The sequence below is a fragment of the Chaetodon auriga genome, chromosome 2 (assembly GCF_051107435.1).
Source record: "Chaetodon auriga isolate fChaAug3 chromosome 2, fChaAug3.hap1, whole genome shotgun sequence".
Lineage (NCBI taxonomy): Eukaryota > Metazoa > Chordata > Actinopteri > Chaetodontiformes > Chaetodontidae > Chaetodon > Chaetodon auriga.
Window position 1 is genome coordinate 26,024,640 of NC_135075.1, and position 17,623 is coordinate 26,042,262.

Genomic DNA, 17,623 nt, shown 5'->3' on the forward strand with positions numbered 1-17,623 from the left:
GTTTTCAGAGTCTGTGTGAAGAAGCAGAGAACAGAGAAACTCAAGAGGACGAAGCAGAAGAAGATATTAGTTATTATTAATTCAGATGTGTTTACCTTCCGGCCACAATAAGTAACCGTTAGCCCACTGCTGAGAGGAGCACACCTGACATCTCTGACTGACTCTGTGTGTGTGTGTGTGTGCGTGTGTGTGCGTGTGTGTGTGTGTGTGTGTGTGTGTGTGTGTGTGTGTGTGTGTGTGAGTGAGCAGAGCACTGGCTGCTGTTACTGTAGGTGGGTGTTAGCATTGAGGCTAATGAACCCCATAGGGACAGAATGGGACTGCTTGTGGACATGCTAGGGCTCAGCGAGTGTCGATCTATCCTGTAGGAGGAGGACAACACACACACACACACACACACACACACACACACACACACACAGTAACGTCCCAGACTGTGAGATGAGTCACGGGGGAGGACAGCGCTGTGAAAGTGCTGCTGTTTACCTCCTCCGAAGAATAAAAGTATCCAATAAGCTTTTTGTCCCATGCCGGATGCCATCTTTAATTTCTGTGTTTAATAAAGTGGTTCTGTACTGAAGCTCTGCAGCAGAGTGTGAAATTAACTCGACAAATGTGTGTGTGTGTGTGTGTGTGTGTGTGTTAAATATCAGAAGAGAAAACAGAATAATGCATGTTGCATATTTTCAGTTCAGTTCACTCAGTTTGGCACACAGAGAGTGAAAACTGGCAGGATGAATCCACACTGAGGAACTGACCTCTAATCCAAAACACAGCTAAGACGCGGCAGGTTTTCAGCCGCTCTCGGCCTCGTCTGGTTTTCAGTTACATAAACACACTAAAGTGGAGACATTTTATCAGCTGCTTAGTTTGGTTTGTATGAAGATTTGCACATTATTTCTTTCTCTCTGCTGAGGACAGGAAACCCATTGTGCAATCCACCATCGTGTCTGTGCTTGACGATGGAGATATCTTTCACTCCCACACGGCTAATTCCACCTAAAAACAACTCACTGCAGTTTACCAGCGAGCCCTGCGGTTCATCGCCGCGCTCTGTATGAAAAAGTAGGCTGGTCCTCACAAGCAACAAAGGGAGAATTACAAGCTACATTTTTTCTTTCTACGTGTCTCCGGCTGAAGCTGCCTCAGTATTTATAGCACGCTTCTCTTCTCACATTTATAGCTACTGTTCATCAGAGTTGATCCCAGGTCTGTTAAACTCTAATTACCCCCACGAGTAAATAATGAACTTGGGAAGACTTCCTTCTACACTGCAAAAAATCAGCTCTGGGAGACATTACTTACAATAAGGAAAATGATCCGCCGCCACAACAGGAGAATTTAGCTAACCGAGAAAAATATCGAGTTTCAAAGAACCCACAGTGATCTTAAAAGCAGCGCAGTCAGACTCAAAACAAAGCAGTTTTGTGTTTGTCAGCGCTGATCAAACAGCTTTATGATTCCAGAAATGCCAGTTTCAAGCATTAAATGACTGAATTTCAGTAAGAAGTATCTCATGAAGATAATTAAGGACAGAACAGGCTGAAAGAAGTGAAACGCTCCAACGTGAAAGCTGCCTGGTGAGGAGATCCATCTCACCGGAACAACAGAGCCTCTGCTGCTTTGATTTAAGACCACTTCAGGTTTTACAGTGCAGTTCTTTCGTTGGCACCTTAAATGCAGTTAATTACAAAGGACTTTAAAACTCAAAGTCTCGTCCTTTGAATGACTTTAAAGGTTTAATTAGGATCTTTTTGGAGGTGTGTGATTGTTTCTGATGCCGTCTGTGTGTGCCTTTGAGTGACTTGTTGTGTGTCTTATCTCGGTTCTTCTTCTGCTGTTACATGAGGTTTGACAGCATTTTGTCGAATCCTTTCAAATCCCTTATCAAATCTTTTTTAGGTAGCTGTTGTTTATTATGTTTTATAGGCTGTTTTTAATTCACCCAGCGTCATATCTGAACCACAGAGGTCCGGCTCTGCCGAGAGGGCGCAGGGCTTCCAAAGCATATTTCATCACTGCTCTGTCACATTCATTAATCACGACTCCTTTTTGCTTCTGCTGTGAAGGAGAACAGTGCTTGCTCCTCACCGGGGGCCTGCAGCAGCCACAGAAGCTTAAGTAAGGACAACACAGTGGAAAGAATATTAATTCTGCTTTAGCGGTGTAACACCAGCTCAACACCAGCTTCTCAAGTTACCAAAAATACCAAAAGATCTTCCTTCAACGTGACGGGAGGTTGATAAATGCTGCGTTAATGTCATGTGATCAGTCAGTCTGGTTGAGGATGGAGTTATCTGATGTTCGTATGCTTCTGGTCTTCTGCGTCTGTTGTCTTCCTCGATGACAGACTACACGAGGTGATACCAGCAACCTCGGTCTGCCGTTCGGCTGAAATCATGTTGTCTGACTCCTGCATTATACGTGAACATTAAAATCCAAGCAGGACATATGGCACACGCGAGTTATTTAAGCTATCTTCTCACAGCCTACAGTTTGAATATGATTGGACTGAAATGGACCACAGCGCTTACAAACTGTCAGAAGTGTTTCTCGTGAATTAAATCTCGATGAAATGCGACGACTCCGCTGGGACGGTTTGATTTGGGGAGAATGAAGGCGAGGAGGCTGAATTTGATTTAAAAGTTTGTTTGTCATTAGAAAGTCATCGTTTTTCTTCCACAGCCTCCTCCATCATTTGACAGCTGATGCTTTCTGCATCTCTCACGACACAACAGAACTTAAAACGAAAAGTAAAGCTGGTGATAAAGTTAAACTCTGCGGCGCGCTGAGTGTCACTGTGAGGCGCGGCGGTCGTACCTGCGTCTGGATGCGGTTCAGACCTCTGAACCAGAGGATCTGGCCTCTCCTCAGCTCCATCTCGGCGTGGTCGATCTCGTCGGCGCCCTCCGTCAGCTCCTCCTCGTGGATCTCCTCCTTCGTGATGCCGTGGCCCGCCTCCTTCAGGAACTTCAGGTGGTGTGTGGGGATGGCCGAGATCAGCTGACGGTGACAAAATAAAAACACTGCGTCACTCCACTTTCCTGGTCATGGTTAGTCCTACTGAGCCTGTGGACACAGTTAACAATATTTTCTGTTCCTGGTGGACAAAATAACCCTGATGACATCACAGTGACGTCATCAGGGTTACTCAGCTTTGGCTTTGAGAGAACTTTATAGTGAAAAGCCTTCATTACTACGTCACTACAAATGTAGACGTTATGCAGACAGAAGTTTAAAAAAAACATGCTGTCCAGCTGCATTATGGGAAATGCAGGATCCATTGCTTTTGGATCTTTTGGACCCATTCAGGGACTAAACGTTAGGATATCTCGCCCTCCGCTGCTTCAGCTCCTTTTTAGTCTGTTTCTTTGTAAAGTGCAACACTAAATCATCAGAGTTTCCCTTTAAGAGCAGCGATGATGATTTAAAAAATGATGCTCAATTGCTTTTCATCAAAGAAATGTGAACTATTCAACTCCACTGGAAAGAAAAGAGCATCAGTCTTGAGAAAAATGATTATTTTTGGATGTAAACTCTGAGCGATGGATTTTCTTTCGCTGATTTATTTTCATCACTATCATTATGTTGACATATTTTATTGTGTTGTTAATCAAACAGACGTCTGACGTAATGGAGCACTGAATATACTGTTTTTATACTGCGTCACCGGTACAGTTGGACTGGTTTGTGTATCGTTGTTTGTTCATTGTTCGTTTAAAACAGCAGAGACGGACACACCCAGCTTCCTGCTGCAGCTGCACGTCAGCTTTTGATTTTTCTGTCACCTTCTCTCTCTCTGTTAGACACAAAAGGAGTTTTACCCCTAAAGTAAATCGCAGACCTCAGATCAGTGTGTTCCTGTCAGCCTCTTTCTGTCTCTGTCCTCCAGCTGAACCCACCAGGCTTCTTATGTCTGAACTTTTTTTTTCTATGTAATGTATGCTCTCTAAGCCTGCGTGTGCCAGAACAGGATCATGCATGTGATGGTGTGTTTGAGTGCGTCCACAGAGGGACGGACACGCTGGGTTTGTTTTCCCTCTGTGCTCGTAAACAGGAGTCGCGCTGCTTTCATGTGCTGAGCTCATTACCATGGCGATGGTTGTGATGGCAACCCTGCAGCAGCGCGAGTGTGACAGGCTTCCACACACCTTCATCCGTGTCTCTTACTGTACCCACCTCTTCATCTTCGTCTCGGTGCGTGTTGTTTGAACTCAGATTTTTCATGTTTTAATGCTGTTCGTTCAGAACAAAACGTCAGTGGTTCTGGTTCTGGTTCTGGTCTCACCTGTCCCCACAGCAGCTCTCCCACGCCAATGAACACACACCACAGCCACTGGTCGATGGTCAGAGCCGTGCAGGAGAACGGCTTCCCTCCGAACTGAACGATGATGATCTGAGGAGGAGGAACACACGCGACATGTGAGCTGAGTGAGTCGACCCAAACCAACAATGAACTAACAAGCCTCGTCTGTGTGTCCAGGGCCTGATACACCTCGCTCCTCTGCGCCATGGAGCTCCATTAAAAACACATCAGTGAGTCACACTGTTGCACTGGGTGACATGTTCCTCCATTACTGTGAACACACTAATTTATTTTGACTCCATCCCACATTCGCCGCCCTGCTGCAGGACATATTCAACAAAGCGCCAAATGAGTGTTTGGGAGTCACTGCGTCAGATGATGATGATGATGATGATGTTACCTGCAGGGCGAAGGTTCCCAGTACCACGCTGCAGAAGATGGGGTTCCTGTAGACGCCCTCGAACACGTTCCTCTCTCCGTGGATCTTCCTGGCGTTGATCTCGTTGAAGAGCTGCATCATGACGAACACGTTGAAGACGATGGTGTAGTGCTCCGACGGCGGTGCGTGCAGGGGAGAGTTACGGCCGCTGTCGATGTCGAAAAACTTCTCACCTGAGAAACAGAGTGGAAACTTAAAGATCTCACAGACCAGAACAGACTGACGATTCTTCCACCGAGGGAAGCGAGCAGGCAGGTTCTGGCTGAATGGCTCGTCTGGCTTCTGCAGCTGGAGTTTTCCCTATGAGTGCTGTTAAACTCACCGGCGAAGAGCAGCGTGAAGATGATGACGAGCTGGTACACGGCGTGGCCCAGGATGTTCTTCATCATGGTCCTGGAGATGAGGGGCTTGTCGCGGCCGTAGGGTTTACGTAACAGCAGAGACTCGGTGGGCGGCTCGGTGGCCAGAGCCAGAGAAGCCAGAGTGTCCATGATGAGATTGACCCAGAGCATCTGGACGGCCTTCAGGGGAGAGTCCTGCAGGAGGAAGAGGAGAGCTCAGGAGTTTGACTTACAGGAAGTCTGAGTCAGCAAACAAATGACAGGAAATCATAATCCATGTGATAACTACATATCTTATACACCATCAGAGACAGATTACATTGATCAATGACATCATTTTCAGCGTACTCCAACGCTTCTTCACCTCAGTTCACTTTGCCCACTGCAAATTTGTCTTTGCCTTGTCACGCCACCTCTAAAATTCACTTCACATTTAGTCTGAGTGTCACTTCCTGATGAAGTGATGTCTGCAGCCTCTGGTGGTGTCTGCCTTTGGACCCCAGCCAGGCCAACACAAACAGATTCAAACACCTTTTTGTACATGTAAGCTGAATGTATGTGTAAAGTGGACGTTGTTGAGGTAATAAGATCTGAGGTTAACAGTCAGGACTGAAAAAGTCTCTCTGCATGTTTTTCAGGGCAAAAATAATAAAAACGTATTTATATTTTTTTTCTTCCCCATTCTCAAACTTGTAGTTTTTGGACCCAGCCACACCGACTCAAGTGACATCACTTGAGGCAATTTTTAGTTGCAGCTCCATCTAGAGCCTCCAGAACCAGAGCCTGCACCCCTGCAGTAGTGGAGTTCTGTAAACAGACTTTGATGTGTAGAACTGGTGGAGCTGCACTCGAAGTGTCTTAGTGCTTTAACAATACAGAGTTTTACATGGCATTCCTATTTTCATGATTATACTGCCATCATTAAGCACCATAAGCTGTTATATCACAGTGTGCTGTCTGCTGGACTGATTCAAACAAACACACACACACACACACACACACACACACACACACACACTTCATAGGACCCCCTCCACTTCTGAAACCAAACCTACGCCGATGCAACATCCCTCTGTATGTACGATAAAGACAAATCAGTTTACTGCCTTTTAATGATCTGTGCCAACATGTCAGCGGCCTAAAAGGATGATCAGTGAGTATAAACACACCACAGAGACCACAGACCTGCTGAGCCCCTGTTATATTTCAGGATTATGATGGTGACGTGTTGCCATGGTTTCGGGCTGTATCTTAGCCTACTTTGTGCTCTCCGCTCTGTAGACGAGTTAGTTATCTGTCCTGCCAGCTGTGAGCCTTTCAATTAATACACAGCCGCAAGTTACTTTTTTTTTTATTGTGTCAGGAGTTCTGTTTCCTGATTAGAGACACATTATGAAACAAAAAAATGTGACCCGGCGGCGTCGCCTCCTCACAGCTCTGAGACGGTCGCATCAAACTAAAAAAAACGACTCCATACCAACATGCAGCCTGGTTCTGCTGAAAGACTGAAGCTAAGCAGGTGTGGACTTGGCTAATTCTTGGATAGGAGCCCTGGAAGTGGTGTTGGTGGGCCAGCAGGGGGCAGTCTTCCCTCTGGTCCGGATAAAAATCCCTATGCAACAGTGCAGTGATGGCTTTGCTGGAGGAGACGCCGTCCTTCGGATGAGACACATCACAGACGTCCCGACTCACTCACTCATGGCACTTACAGCAAAGGGGGGGGGGGGGGGGGGTGTCCTCTGCGTCAGGGCGATATTCCCGACTTGGCGTCCTCCATCTGGCCACCTAATCATCTCCCTGTGCAACTGGCTTTCCCCTCAAGATGATGTGTGGTGAGCGTTCTGGCACAAAATGGCTGCCGTGGTGCTACATGTTGGTGGTGGTTGAGGTGAGCGTCCCCCCTCCTCCTCATAAGTTTCATGATAAAACACTACGTAAAGGTATCATTACTACTTTCCTTGCTTCTGTGGAGATTTGATCAAATCACCGAGCCTCAAATGTAATATAACTATCGAACTTCAGTTCATGTTCAGTCATCGAAGTCCACACAGAAGGCAGAAACACTGATTTACTAACGCTGAGCAGAATTCAGTACAGCCGCCACATGTTGAAACATTTAAACCTGAAGATATTAAATTCTGACTCTATGAAGGAAAACTGGATTTTTCTGTGTCTCAGCTGTTAAATTGACCTCACGTTAAGACACGTCTCATCTTTTAGTTTTAACGACTTCAGGCAGGAGGGTCTGAGAGTTTAGAAAAAATTAGATTTCCTGTTGTCAAAGAAACAAGGACTACTTTTTGTCTCCAAATGTGTCTAAGCTAACATCAGCATGCTAACATGCTAACATAGTGATGTGATGACACCTGTGCAATAATCCCACAATAACATCAGACTCAGTGTGTCGCCTTCAGCCTACCTGTGTGATGCAGGCGCCGGTGAACGCCACGATCACGGCCACCACGTTGACGGTCAGCTGGAACTGCAGGAACTTGGAGATGCTGTCGTAGACGTTCCTTCCCCACATGACGGCCTTGACGATGCTGGTGAAGTTGTCGTCGGTCAGGATGATGTCCGACGCCTCCTTTGCCACATCTGTGCCGGCGATTCCCTGACGAGAAGCAGAGGGGGACGGTCAGATCTTTAAGACTGAAACTACAGAAGAGCTGATTTTTAAGTCTTCAGCAGGAACCAGTTACTAATGATGTGCATCTCATATCAGAATGAACGTAAATGGAAGAATCAGCACATGAGCTGCAGCATCTGATCACTAACAAATATCACTGGATCAGAAAGAATCCAGATATCAAACAGTATCTGCTGGTCAGAACCTCAAACACCGTCTAAGAAAAAAACATGTGGAGTTTGGTTGTTGTTGAGAATTATCTGATCCACCAATCAAATGCATCTTTCATTCTGTGCTTTCACAAACAGAATAAATCAGATATTAATACAATTCTCATCACCATCATTATCTGTGCTGCAGATCTGGGCTGAATGACACTTCAGGCTACACCATCATTATTACACTGAACATTACTGTCAGACGTCTGTTCTTCCCTCAGATCCCATTTGGATTCTTTCAGTCTTTGATGGAATTTACTTTTGTAGCAAGGCTGCAAAGTCAGAACATAAAACTGTGTCTTCTCTCTCTAAACCGGACAGAAAGGTCCAGCTGGAGCTGCTGGAGTTCCACGGGAGGCGGACAACTCATTATTTTTGGTGGAGTTTAATGTGACTGCTTCCTGTCTCTGCAGGACAGAGCTGCTGTGCTCAGGACTACAGCCTCAGCAGCATTACTCTTCTGTACCTGCAAAGCACTATGACAGATACAAGGGAGAGGAGAGGGAAAGAGCAGCTGCTCAGTTCAGGGTGGATTCAGCTGGAATGAACTTTTTCAGATGCAGTTTTCTTGGAGAGAAAAACTTTGGCCAGAGGCCCCCCCGGTGATTTGAGCTTGACACTCCTGGTTTACTTAACTAAAGTGAGAATATTTTTAAGCCAATCAGCTGACTCAGTGGTGGAAATGAAGCAGGAGGAGCAGACTGGTGCTCAGAGAAACATCAGAAGCTGTGATGTGAGTCGCCGTGTCTCTCTGCAGCGTCAGACGCTCCCACACAGACGGAGGTGGATCACTCTGTTTTCTAACTAAACAGCTGATAATTGAACAGCAACACTTGGGTGCTAACTGAAAATATTCCAAAAGGGACACATTAGGACAGGAAGGTCACTGGTCTAAATCCCCAGATGGCCTCTGAGATGTGTTTAGGAACAGTAACTACTGTCTGCTGTTTGACAGCACAACAGCTGCTCGGCAGCCTGCAGGAGATGCGGGTGTTCAGATGACTTTCCTTCATAAATAAAGGTCACAGCAACACAGGGAGGAGGCAGCTGATGTTACTGAGCTCATCCACAGGCCCTGCCCTGTGTGTTTAATTGATCATCAATGCTTCAGTGTAACTCCTTGTGCTCTGAGCTGGAAGAAACAACGCACTGTGCAACTTTTCAGATCAAACACAACAAATGATCAGAGCCAATATCAGCAGCAGCTGGATCATTAATTGACGACAAACACTCTGGAAGTGAGCAGAGCTGCTTCAGGTTTCCATCTGGCTCTTTGTCTCTACTTCAACAGTTTTTCTCAGGTAAACCAGGTGCTGCTGCTGGTTCACGACTGCATCAGACGCCACAAACCACTTATTTACAGGCGTAATCACAGTCACTGTGTGTCGTAGCATGGCGTTTAATAAATGATTGTTTTTAGACTGTGCTGACCTGCAGAAATGTATAATTTGGCATGTGAGTGATATACATGTTCAAGGAATGTAAGACCGACGCTGATGAGACGCTCTGAGCTTCAGTTGTGTCACAAAATGTGTGAAACAAAAACTATTTTCATGTATTTTCTCGTTCCAGTTTTACATTTTACTTTGGGATGAGCATGTTTTAGGGGTTCTGGCACTACCATTCCCATCATGCTTTGGGTGATGTTAACATGGACTGTTTCCACTGAGTCAGTCAGTTAGCTGTGGGCTACACATGAGCCCTGAAGTTGTGGACAGTCTGAAGTTGTTACCGTCACTCCCAAACGTCTGTTTGGTTTCTCCATGTGTGGAGCGGCGAGGTCACATGTCAAATGTCAACTCAGTTCTGTCCTCATGTAGAAAACACTTCTGACAGTCAGCTGGCTGAAATGATACTACGTTAGAAGACACTACAAAAAACACTAAAACTACTGTGGGATGGGGGAGTGGACAGGTCTCCACGAGGGGGGAGGAGGTGGAGGACTGACCTTCCTGGGTTCTCGTGGGGCTGGTTTAACCTGACTACTCCGTGTTTGTTGTTATGTTTATTGGTCAACCTTTTCTGAAAGAAAATTTCTTCTAATTATTCACCTGTCAGAGATGTAAACTGCCCTGATTTTATTAATTTCTCTGTTGGCTCCGTGTGCAGAGGTGTTACTAATAAAAAAACACACACTGGTGACACACTGGTGTCAGCTGGTTAAAGGGTCGTACCAGTGTGTTGCAAATTGTGATTGAGAAAACAATGTTTCCATTTCTGACCGTTTTTGAACACATGCTGCATCATCTTAGATGATCAGACGCATTTTTCTTTCATTTCATGGAGCCACTGGTTCTATATTCATTTCCATGCGGCATAGAAAATCTAATGACTCTTGAAACTTACGTGAGTTGTCTCCTCCATCACAACAAACTAGACTTTTCAGATGATCAACACTGATAATGTAACTTTGACAACAATGAATGCAGACGCGATGTTCACTGTGATGAATCACACAACTTAAATAAGTTTGGAAGACCTTCTTGCAAGCTATTGTTTGCTGTTTAAACGACAGACATAAGCCGACGTCATGAACGGCAGGACCAGCCTCCATGTTGTTTCTCTGTGTTGGTCTTTGGAGAACAAGCAGACCTGACTGTGCTGATGAGCTGAGGCACCCAAGCTCAACACTTATTGATTTATTATTCCATTTCACAGCAATCTAAATGATTTGATGGCATTAAACTCAAATTATTGTGGATGATGTTTAGAGAAAATACTTATTTCATGGCAGCATTAGAAATGTAATTAAGTCAAAGGTTTTCTTCGCTGTTGGTAATGAAGCAGAACGGCAGCAGCAGACGAGTGAAGAGCTGTGAGGAGAAAAACAACAATAAAAAGGTAAGAAGAATGAAGCTGTGCTTACCATGGCAAAGCCAACATCAGCTTTCTTGAGGGCGGGGCCGTCGTTGGTACCGTCTCCTGTCACTGCCACCACCTGCCGGGTTTCACCCACCGTGCTGTCAATGATACCTGATCAACAGAGCGGAACAAAAAAACAAAAAACACCTCCATGTCAATGAGTTCATGAACATTTCAGAAAACACGCAGAGAAATAACTTTAAAACCAATAAGAGATGTGGCTTAAAAGTACACTTATCATGAACACAAGGACAAATGAAGACATGCGGAGCAGTAAAACTATGTAAACAGGATGCAGTACACATCAGAAAAACACTGAGTCCTGTCAGAATGAACCCACCTTTGACCAGAGTGTGTTTGTCTGTCGGTGAAGAGCGAGCCAGAACGCGAAGCTTCGGCCAAACTTTGTCCAGACGCTCTTGTTCCACCTAGAGATGTAAACCATGAAAAGCAGTTTCATGAAATTCTTTCCACACAACACACGAGTTTAAGCGTCTCCCACCATATGATAACACTAACTTACACACAGCTGCCTAACAACCTGCTGGACTTAAATGCTGCACTTTGTATCCTGGATGCAGAAATACGCAGTTTCTTGCTAACATGTTAGCGACAAAGACTTGATAAACCAAATTACATCCAGGCTCGACTGCTGTGATTTCTGAACTGGTCCTGTGGTGACCACAGCTTTGGGTAAAATTTTAATGACCTAGGTGTTGGCTTTGTCAAACATGTCTGCTCTCGTCTCACCTCTCCCTTGTCGTTTCTGATCTGCTGGTTGAACTCTTTGCCCTCCAGACACAGGAAGTCCTCGCCGGGCTGAATGATGCCACACTTGGATGCGATGGCGCGGGCAGTGTTGATGTTGTCTCCGGTGACCATACGTACAGTGATGCCTGCACGCTGGCACTTAGTGATCGCTTCAGGTACCTGGAAGAGTGTCAGAAAAAAGAAACATCAAAAAGTCGGAGAGACTTTGTAGCTTCTGTTCCTGATTTTAATAACAAGAGGCTAAAGGACGTTTACTCATCAAACCAAGAGAGACACTGCCTCATGGTGAGTTTTTGTGTTTGGGTTTATTTTGATAAAACAGATCCAGGAGCCGACATGTGGGACTCAACTCACTTTGCAACAGCAGCAGCAGGTTCTACCTGACATCCCATTGCTATTTTTCATCCCATCCCACTGGAGAACCTCATTCATCTCAGATAATGGAGTGAATAAAGAGAGACACAGGATAGGTGGACCTCTCTGGGGAGTCCATGGTGACATAGTGGTCAGCTGACAATCAGAAAGCTGTGGGACACTTCGTCTGCTCATCAGGTGGCTCAACCGGCGTTTGATGGAGACCAACAGGAGTTCTCTGTTTGCTTGTTTATTATATCTTTGATTCATGCTGAAGGAAGCCTTAACCTGTCACGGTGGGCTTCAGAGAGGGTCACCTGACACCCCTGGGACACAGAGTGCAGAGGAAGTAAAAGACAGAAGAATCAGTCAAGGTTTTCAGCTGATTTTTGGGCTCTGCTCTTTGATGGTGGAATTAATCCCTTATACAGTTTCAGTATTTGTACACTTAGAGTTCAGACAACATGCTGTCGAGTCGGAGCCACATACATGTTTCATGAAGTACAATATAAACATAAAGAATTATTTTATGCCTGAAAGCTAAAATATTCCCAAGATTCTCGTGTCCATCACATCATAGGCTGTGTGGAGACAAACATGGAGCTTGTGGCTGACTCCTGCTGCTCTACAGTTATTTCCATCCTGTCTGTGATCTGTGTGCTCTGACATTAAAGCAGCAGGCAGCACTGACGCTTTCTGGGCTTCATTACAGGCTTCATTTAACACTTCAGAGCATCCAGACTCTGCACACCTGACCAGGACTCACAAGTTGTAAAGTTGTAAAGCCCCTTTCACACATTCAGTCTCTGCCTGAAATGTTGAGGAACATTTCCTGCACGGGGTAATCTGTGTTTGGGAGCAGGGATCAATATTCGGGGAAATCTGTATCGCCAATTTCCCACCTCGAGACCTTGTAACATGTCAGGGAAAATGCTGGTGTGGCTGTGTTGTGAATGAATGCAGGAACAGCAGGGAAAAGCACGTAAAGGGCCACGTCTGTTGAGGAAACGAGCGCTTTGGATGAATCAATGATCAAATACGAGGCGTAATGATATTTCAACATTAACATTTAGGTTTTCAAAGGTGATTGATGATTAATTCGACACCGCTACTTTCCAGACATGAACATAAGCAGCATCGGTTAAGACTTAAATCTGCTCCGTACCTCAGGTCTGACGGGGTCCTCGATGCCGACCACGACGATGCAGGTGAGTTCGTTCAGGATGTCGTTCTCATTGTCCCATTCCGGCTCGCCGGCCTCAGCCGGAAAGTCCCTGTAAGCCACGCAGATGGTCCTCAGCCCGTCGCACGCCATTGGCTCAATCACCTTACGCACCATCTCGTCACGGTCCTTAGGCTTGAAGACACGAGGCTGACCCTGGGCGTCCAAGATACGAGAGCACCTGGGAGAGGAGTGAGATCATTAGTTAGGATAGGAGATGTCATCCATTACCTGTCTATCCATTTGTCACTCCGTCCTACCATCCATTCATCCTCAGACAGATAAATATTCCTCAGTTCATTTGATCTCTTTTCTTACTTTCTGAGGACGATCTCCGACGCTCCTTTGCTGTACATGCGGAAGCCTCCGTCGGCGTTCTTCAGCACAGTGCTCATGGACTTGCGAGAGGAGTTGAAGGTGTAAACCTTGTAGAGTTTCTCTTCAGGGATCTCATCTCTGATTGGCTGGTAGTCCCTCTTCAGATCCAGCACCAGGCCCAGCAGAGCGCACTCGGTCTTGTTGCCCACATGGCGGGGGAGGCCGCCTTCTTTCTCCGGAGGCTGAAAGGAACAACGGTTTCGATGTGATGTGATGTTAACGTTTCAAACCACAAACTAAACTTCACAAACACAGAGGTTTTCCCGCTGTGAGCGACTCCTCTCCTCCCTCTGTGGAGAGCGTCCATCAACAGTACAACCAAATGTCTGTTAGTGTGCAAACTGGCTGTTTCTCACTTTCCATCGTGAACACACAACATAATACGACCTTGTTTAGAATTGTTGTGGAGTCTGGAATTAGGACACAGCTGGTGTGTTTTTGTGGTTCAACAGACCAACAGAGCGGTGAGTCAGCTGATCACATCACAGCAGTTTCAGGAGCTGGTCTCCCAGTTTAAGATGATCAACTTCATAACTGTGAATCAGGACCTGCAGTATTTGGACCAAGCAGGTTGTTGAGATTCAATAAAGGATTCAGATTCAACAGAATGCTGTAAAAGCCCAAACTTAAAGCCTGAAGTGGATGGTTCTCTGAGGGGAACATTGAGGAACTGTTCTTGTGAATTTGTATTCCTATACAACAGTTTCCTCCTGCAAATGAGAGAAGATGTGATCTATTAAACTCCAGTAAAGAGTAATCAACCGTCCAGCTCTCCTGAAACTGATCAACCTTTCTGTTCAGAAAAAAGACATTTTGGTTCACTTCTGTTAAGTTAATTGCAAATTAAACTTGCTCCTTACACACGAAAAGCTGATTTTTATGCTACATTTGTGTCTTTGCTAGAAAAATAAATAGTCTAAAATTAATGAGTAAAAAAAATCTGAAATGGATGAAAAAAAAAAAATTACTTGGGAGCCAAATTTAGCAATAAAATCAAAGACTTATTAAACTGCCTTGTGGGCTGGAATTGGTCCCTGGACAGGTCCTTTGGGGCTGTGGTTAGGGTTCAGATTAAGTTAAGCCTTTTGGAAAACAACACATGGAAGAACAAGTTCCAGACAAGAACGTGCGTCTACTCTTGGACTATTGCATCTTTGTGAGGACTGGCTTTTGACCTTGAAAGTGGCCATTTTGGAAAAAACATTTAGTGGTCTGATGTAGATGTGACAGTGAAGGTCTCACCAGGATCTTGGTGGTGTAAGCTGAGTTGATGGAGATGCTGTTGACCATCACTTCCAGCGTCTCTGGTTTGATGACGTCGGGCTCGGGGACGGTTTTGTAGTGTGTGTCGCCGACGTACGCCTGCACCACCGTCATGCGGTTCATGGTCAGCGTGCCCGTCTTGTCTGAGCAGATGGCTGTGGCATTGCCCATTGTCTCACAGGCATCCAGGTGACGCACCAGGTTGTTGTCCTTCATCATTTTCTAAAATAAGAACAATGACGAGGTTAGAGGCTTTTTTTTTTTTTGCTTTTGGACTTTGTTTTGAAAGTGAAATGTGAAATGACCTGTCCTGAAAGTTAATGAAATGTCTGATAAGTGTAGCTATCAAATCCTCAGTGTGCACGACATGATTCTGTGAGGTTATACAAAGCCATTAATTTTATATTTCCTATAATCCCCTTTGCTTCCTATCCTGCTTACCTTGACAGAGTAGGCCAGAGAGATGGTAACGGCGAGCGGCAGCCCCTCAGGGACGGCCACCACCAGCACGGTCACACCGATAATGAAGAACTTGACAAAGTACTGGATGTAGATTGGGGTACACTCGGCCACCCAGGACCGGCCCTGGACCCCAAAGGTGTCGATCACAAAGTAGAGGATGAGGATGATGACGGTCACAGCCGACATAATCAGACCTGGTTAGAACGAGCAGAGTTTAAACACAAGGCCATTTTTTCCCTGACAGTGACGAGCTTCTGTTTTGTGTTCTGGTAACAATTTTAAAATGTCTTGTGGTGCATTCAGGGACAATCTGATGTCCAAACGCTCCTGGCAGTTTGCTGAGAAGCAATGATGACTCATATTGCAGGACAATTGAATTCACAGCAGACAAAGTAAGGATGGTGAAAATTAGATTTCTGTTTTTCATTTATTAAACAGGCTGAGGGGTGTCCCTGTGGACACTGTCTGCGTCCCACCAGGGACCTTCAGATGCAGGTCATCTGTTTTGACATGCACAACATTTGCAGACTTCTGACATGTTTGTGAATGCACTCATCCCTTTAATGTTTGACATGACTGATTGCTGCATGTAACATTTTTACACAGTATATCAGGTTTATGAAACACACTGAAATCACAGGAGAATTGTGTTGAAACTATAACCAAAAAAGTATTATTGGTTTGTCTTTCAGGCAGTGAGGTCTGGATGCAAAACAAACATAAAATGATCAACAGGAAGCCTCTGCACTTAAAGGTTCCAAACAAACAGGGGGCAGCATATCACCAGAGCAAGTGCTAACTGTAGCTGCTGTTAGCTAGTTAGCTCAGTTAGCCATGCAGCTTGTGGTTCTTAGTTGATCCTGGAGTGGGAGTTCGGAGCACCGGGGGGAGAGTTGGTGTCTAGTTTACTGCTAGCACAGATGTTCTAGTTAATCTTTGAATGTTCTAAATAAAAGTCATTGCACCTTTAACAGTGCAAACATCCTGACTGTAAAATCAGAAACAGGTGAAATAGAAAAAAAAACACTGCTTGTGTGTTTCTGCTTAATTTCTCCTGTCAGTCACCTCCTGTCAAAGTGTTTTGGCCCAAATTCTATTTCTATCCTGTAATGAGGGGCAGTTCTTTCCTGAAGCTGGTCTGTGGCTGGTGCCTCCCCTCCACTCTGTCCTGAAAGCCCCTCAGTGTATTAAGGTCAATTGAAATGACACAGAAAATACCTTCAACTCAGGGATGAATCATGCTCCCAATAAAACATCGATCCAATAAAACTGAGTGCATTCTGACCCCCAGCCTCTCCGTCCCCTCACTGCCTGATCACTTTGTGTGCTATTAAAGGAACAGCCCCACATTTCTGGAAATCCTCTTGTTCTTTGTCTTCCCCAGAGTCAGATAAGAGGATGGGCTGGCATCGGTTTCACCTCTGTGTGTCCAGTACAGAGATAAGTCCAGGATTTGTCAACCTAGCATAGAACAAACACTGGAAGCAGGGAAAAACTGCTAGCTTTGCTCTGACAAAAGAAGAAAAAATCCACCTTTCAACAAATTCTTTTTAACTAACAAGCTAAATCGCCTATCCACCCCAAGACAGAGCTTAAACCTGGACACCCCACAATGAGCTGAAGAGGCACAAATGCTTTGTTAAGAAATAAAAACAAAAACTAGGCAGTCACATCATTGGGAGAAAGTAGGTCCTCGGTATAAAACAGATTAATGGAAGTGTGAGCAATGAAATCATCAACGTCAGCATGTTGGCACTGTCACTCTGTGCATGTTAGCATGTTGGCGATAGCATATAGCTCAGAGCACTGCTGCACCTAAATACAGCTTCACAGAGCTGCTAGCAAGGCTGCAGACTGTCAGTTTGGTTTAAATAAGCTGGAGTCCCCTTAATTACAATATCACTTTATGGTTGCTTTAATATTATAAGCTTATCTACCAATTTCTTTCTTGATACATTTTGTTTTTAAACGTGCTCTATACATAAATTGACCTGACTCGAGTTGTTGAAAGGTGGATCTTCTGATGGAGCCATCAGGCTATCAGTTTCCCCCTGCTTCCAGTCTTTGGCTTCACTAGAGGACCTATTTCTATATTGAACACACAGAGATAAAACTGATATAGTGCATGTATCGTGTGTGTGTGTGTGCCTGCGTGTGTGTGCATGTGTGGGTGTGTGCGTGCTCCTCACCAGCCTTCCCAATCTGCACAGCCAGTCTGGTCAGTTTGCCCTGCAGCACTGACTTCTCCTTCTTGGTCACATTGACCTTCTTCACCGGTTTGGCCTCCTCTTTCTCCTCGGACTCGGCAGCCTCCTCGCTCTTCAGCGGCTGGATTTCCAGAGCGATGCCGTCCTGGGTTTTGGCTGGAGGGGAGGTTGGGG

General features: G+C 45.3%; 1 protein-coding gene across 5 annotated transcripts in view; it reads right to left on the minus strand.

Moving 5' to 3' along the window:
- Window positions 1-17,623, minus strand: part of LOC143328442 (plasma membrane calcium-transporting ATPase 1-like) — an 89,102-nt gene that overhangs the window by 14,198 nt on the left and 57,281 nt on the right. For all 5 annotated transcript variants that reach the window (XM_076743606.1, XM_076743613.1, XM_076743589.1 and 2 more), the window contains 13 exons: window positions 17,432-17,605; window positions 15,222-15,436; window positions 14,760-15,002; window positions 13,458-13,699; window positions 13,083-13,320; window positions 11,543-11,722; window positions 11,133-11,220; window positions 10,797-10,903; window positions 7,506-7,697; window positions 5,068-5,281; window positions 4,707-4,918; window positions 4,289-4,396; window positions 2,821-3,003 (listed from right to left, as the gene is read on the minus strand). In XM_076743606.1, coding sequence (XP_076599721.1) covers window positions 2,821-3,003; window positions 4,289-4,396; window positions 4,707-4,918; window positions 5,068-5,281; window positions 7,506-7,697; window positions 10,797-10,903; window positions 11,133-11,220; window positions 11,543-11,722; window positions 13,083-13,320; window positions 13,458-13,699; window positions 14,760-15,002; window positions 15,222-15,436; window positions 17,432-17,605 — 2,396 coding nt within the window. The remainder of the gene's footprint in view (window positions 1-2,820; window positions 3,004-4,288; window positions 4,397-4,706; window positions 4,919-5,067; window positions 5,282-7,505; window positions 7,698-10,796; window positions 10,904-11,132; window positions 11,221-11,542; window positions 11,723-13,082; window positions 13,321-13,457; window positions 13,700-14,759; window positions 15,003-15,221; window positions 15,437-17,431; window positions 17,606-17,623) is intronic.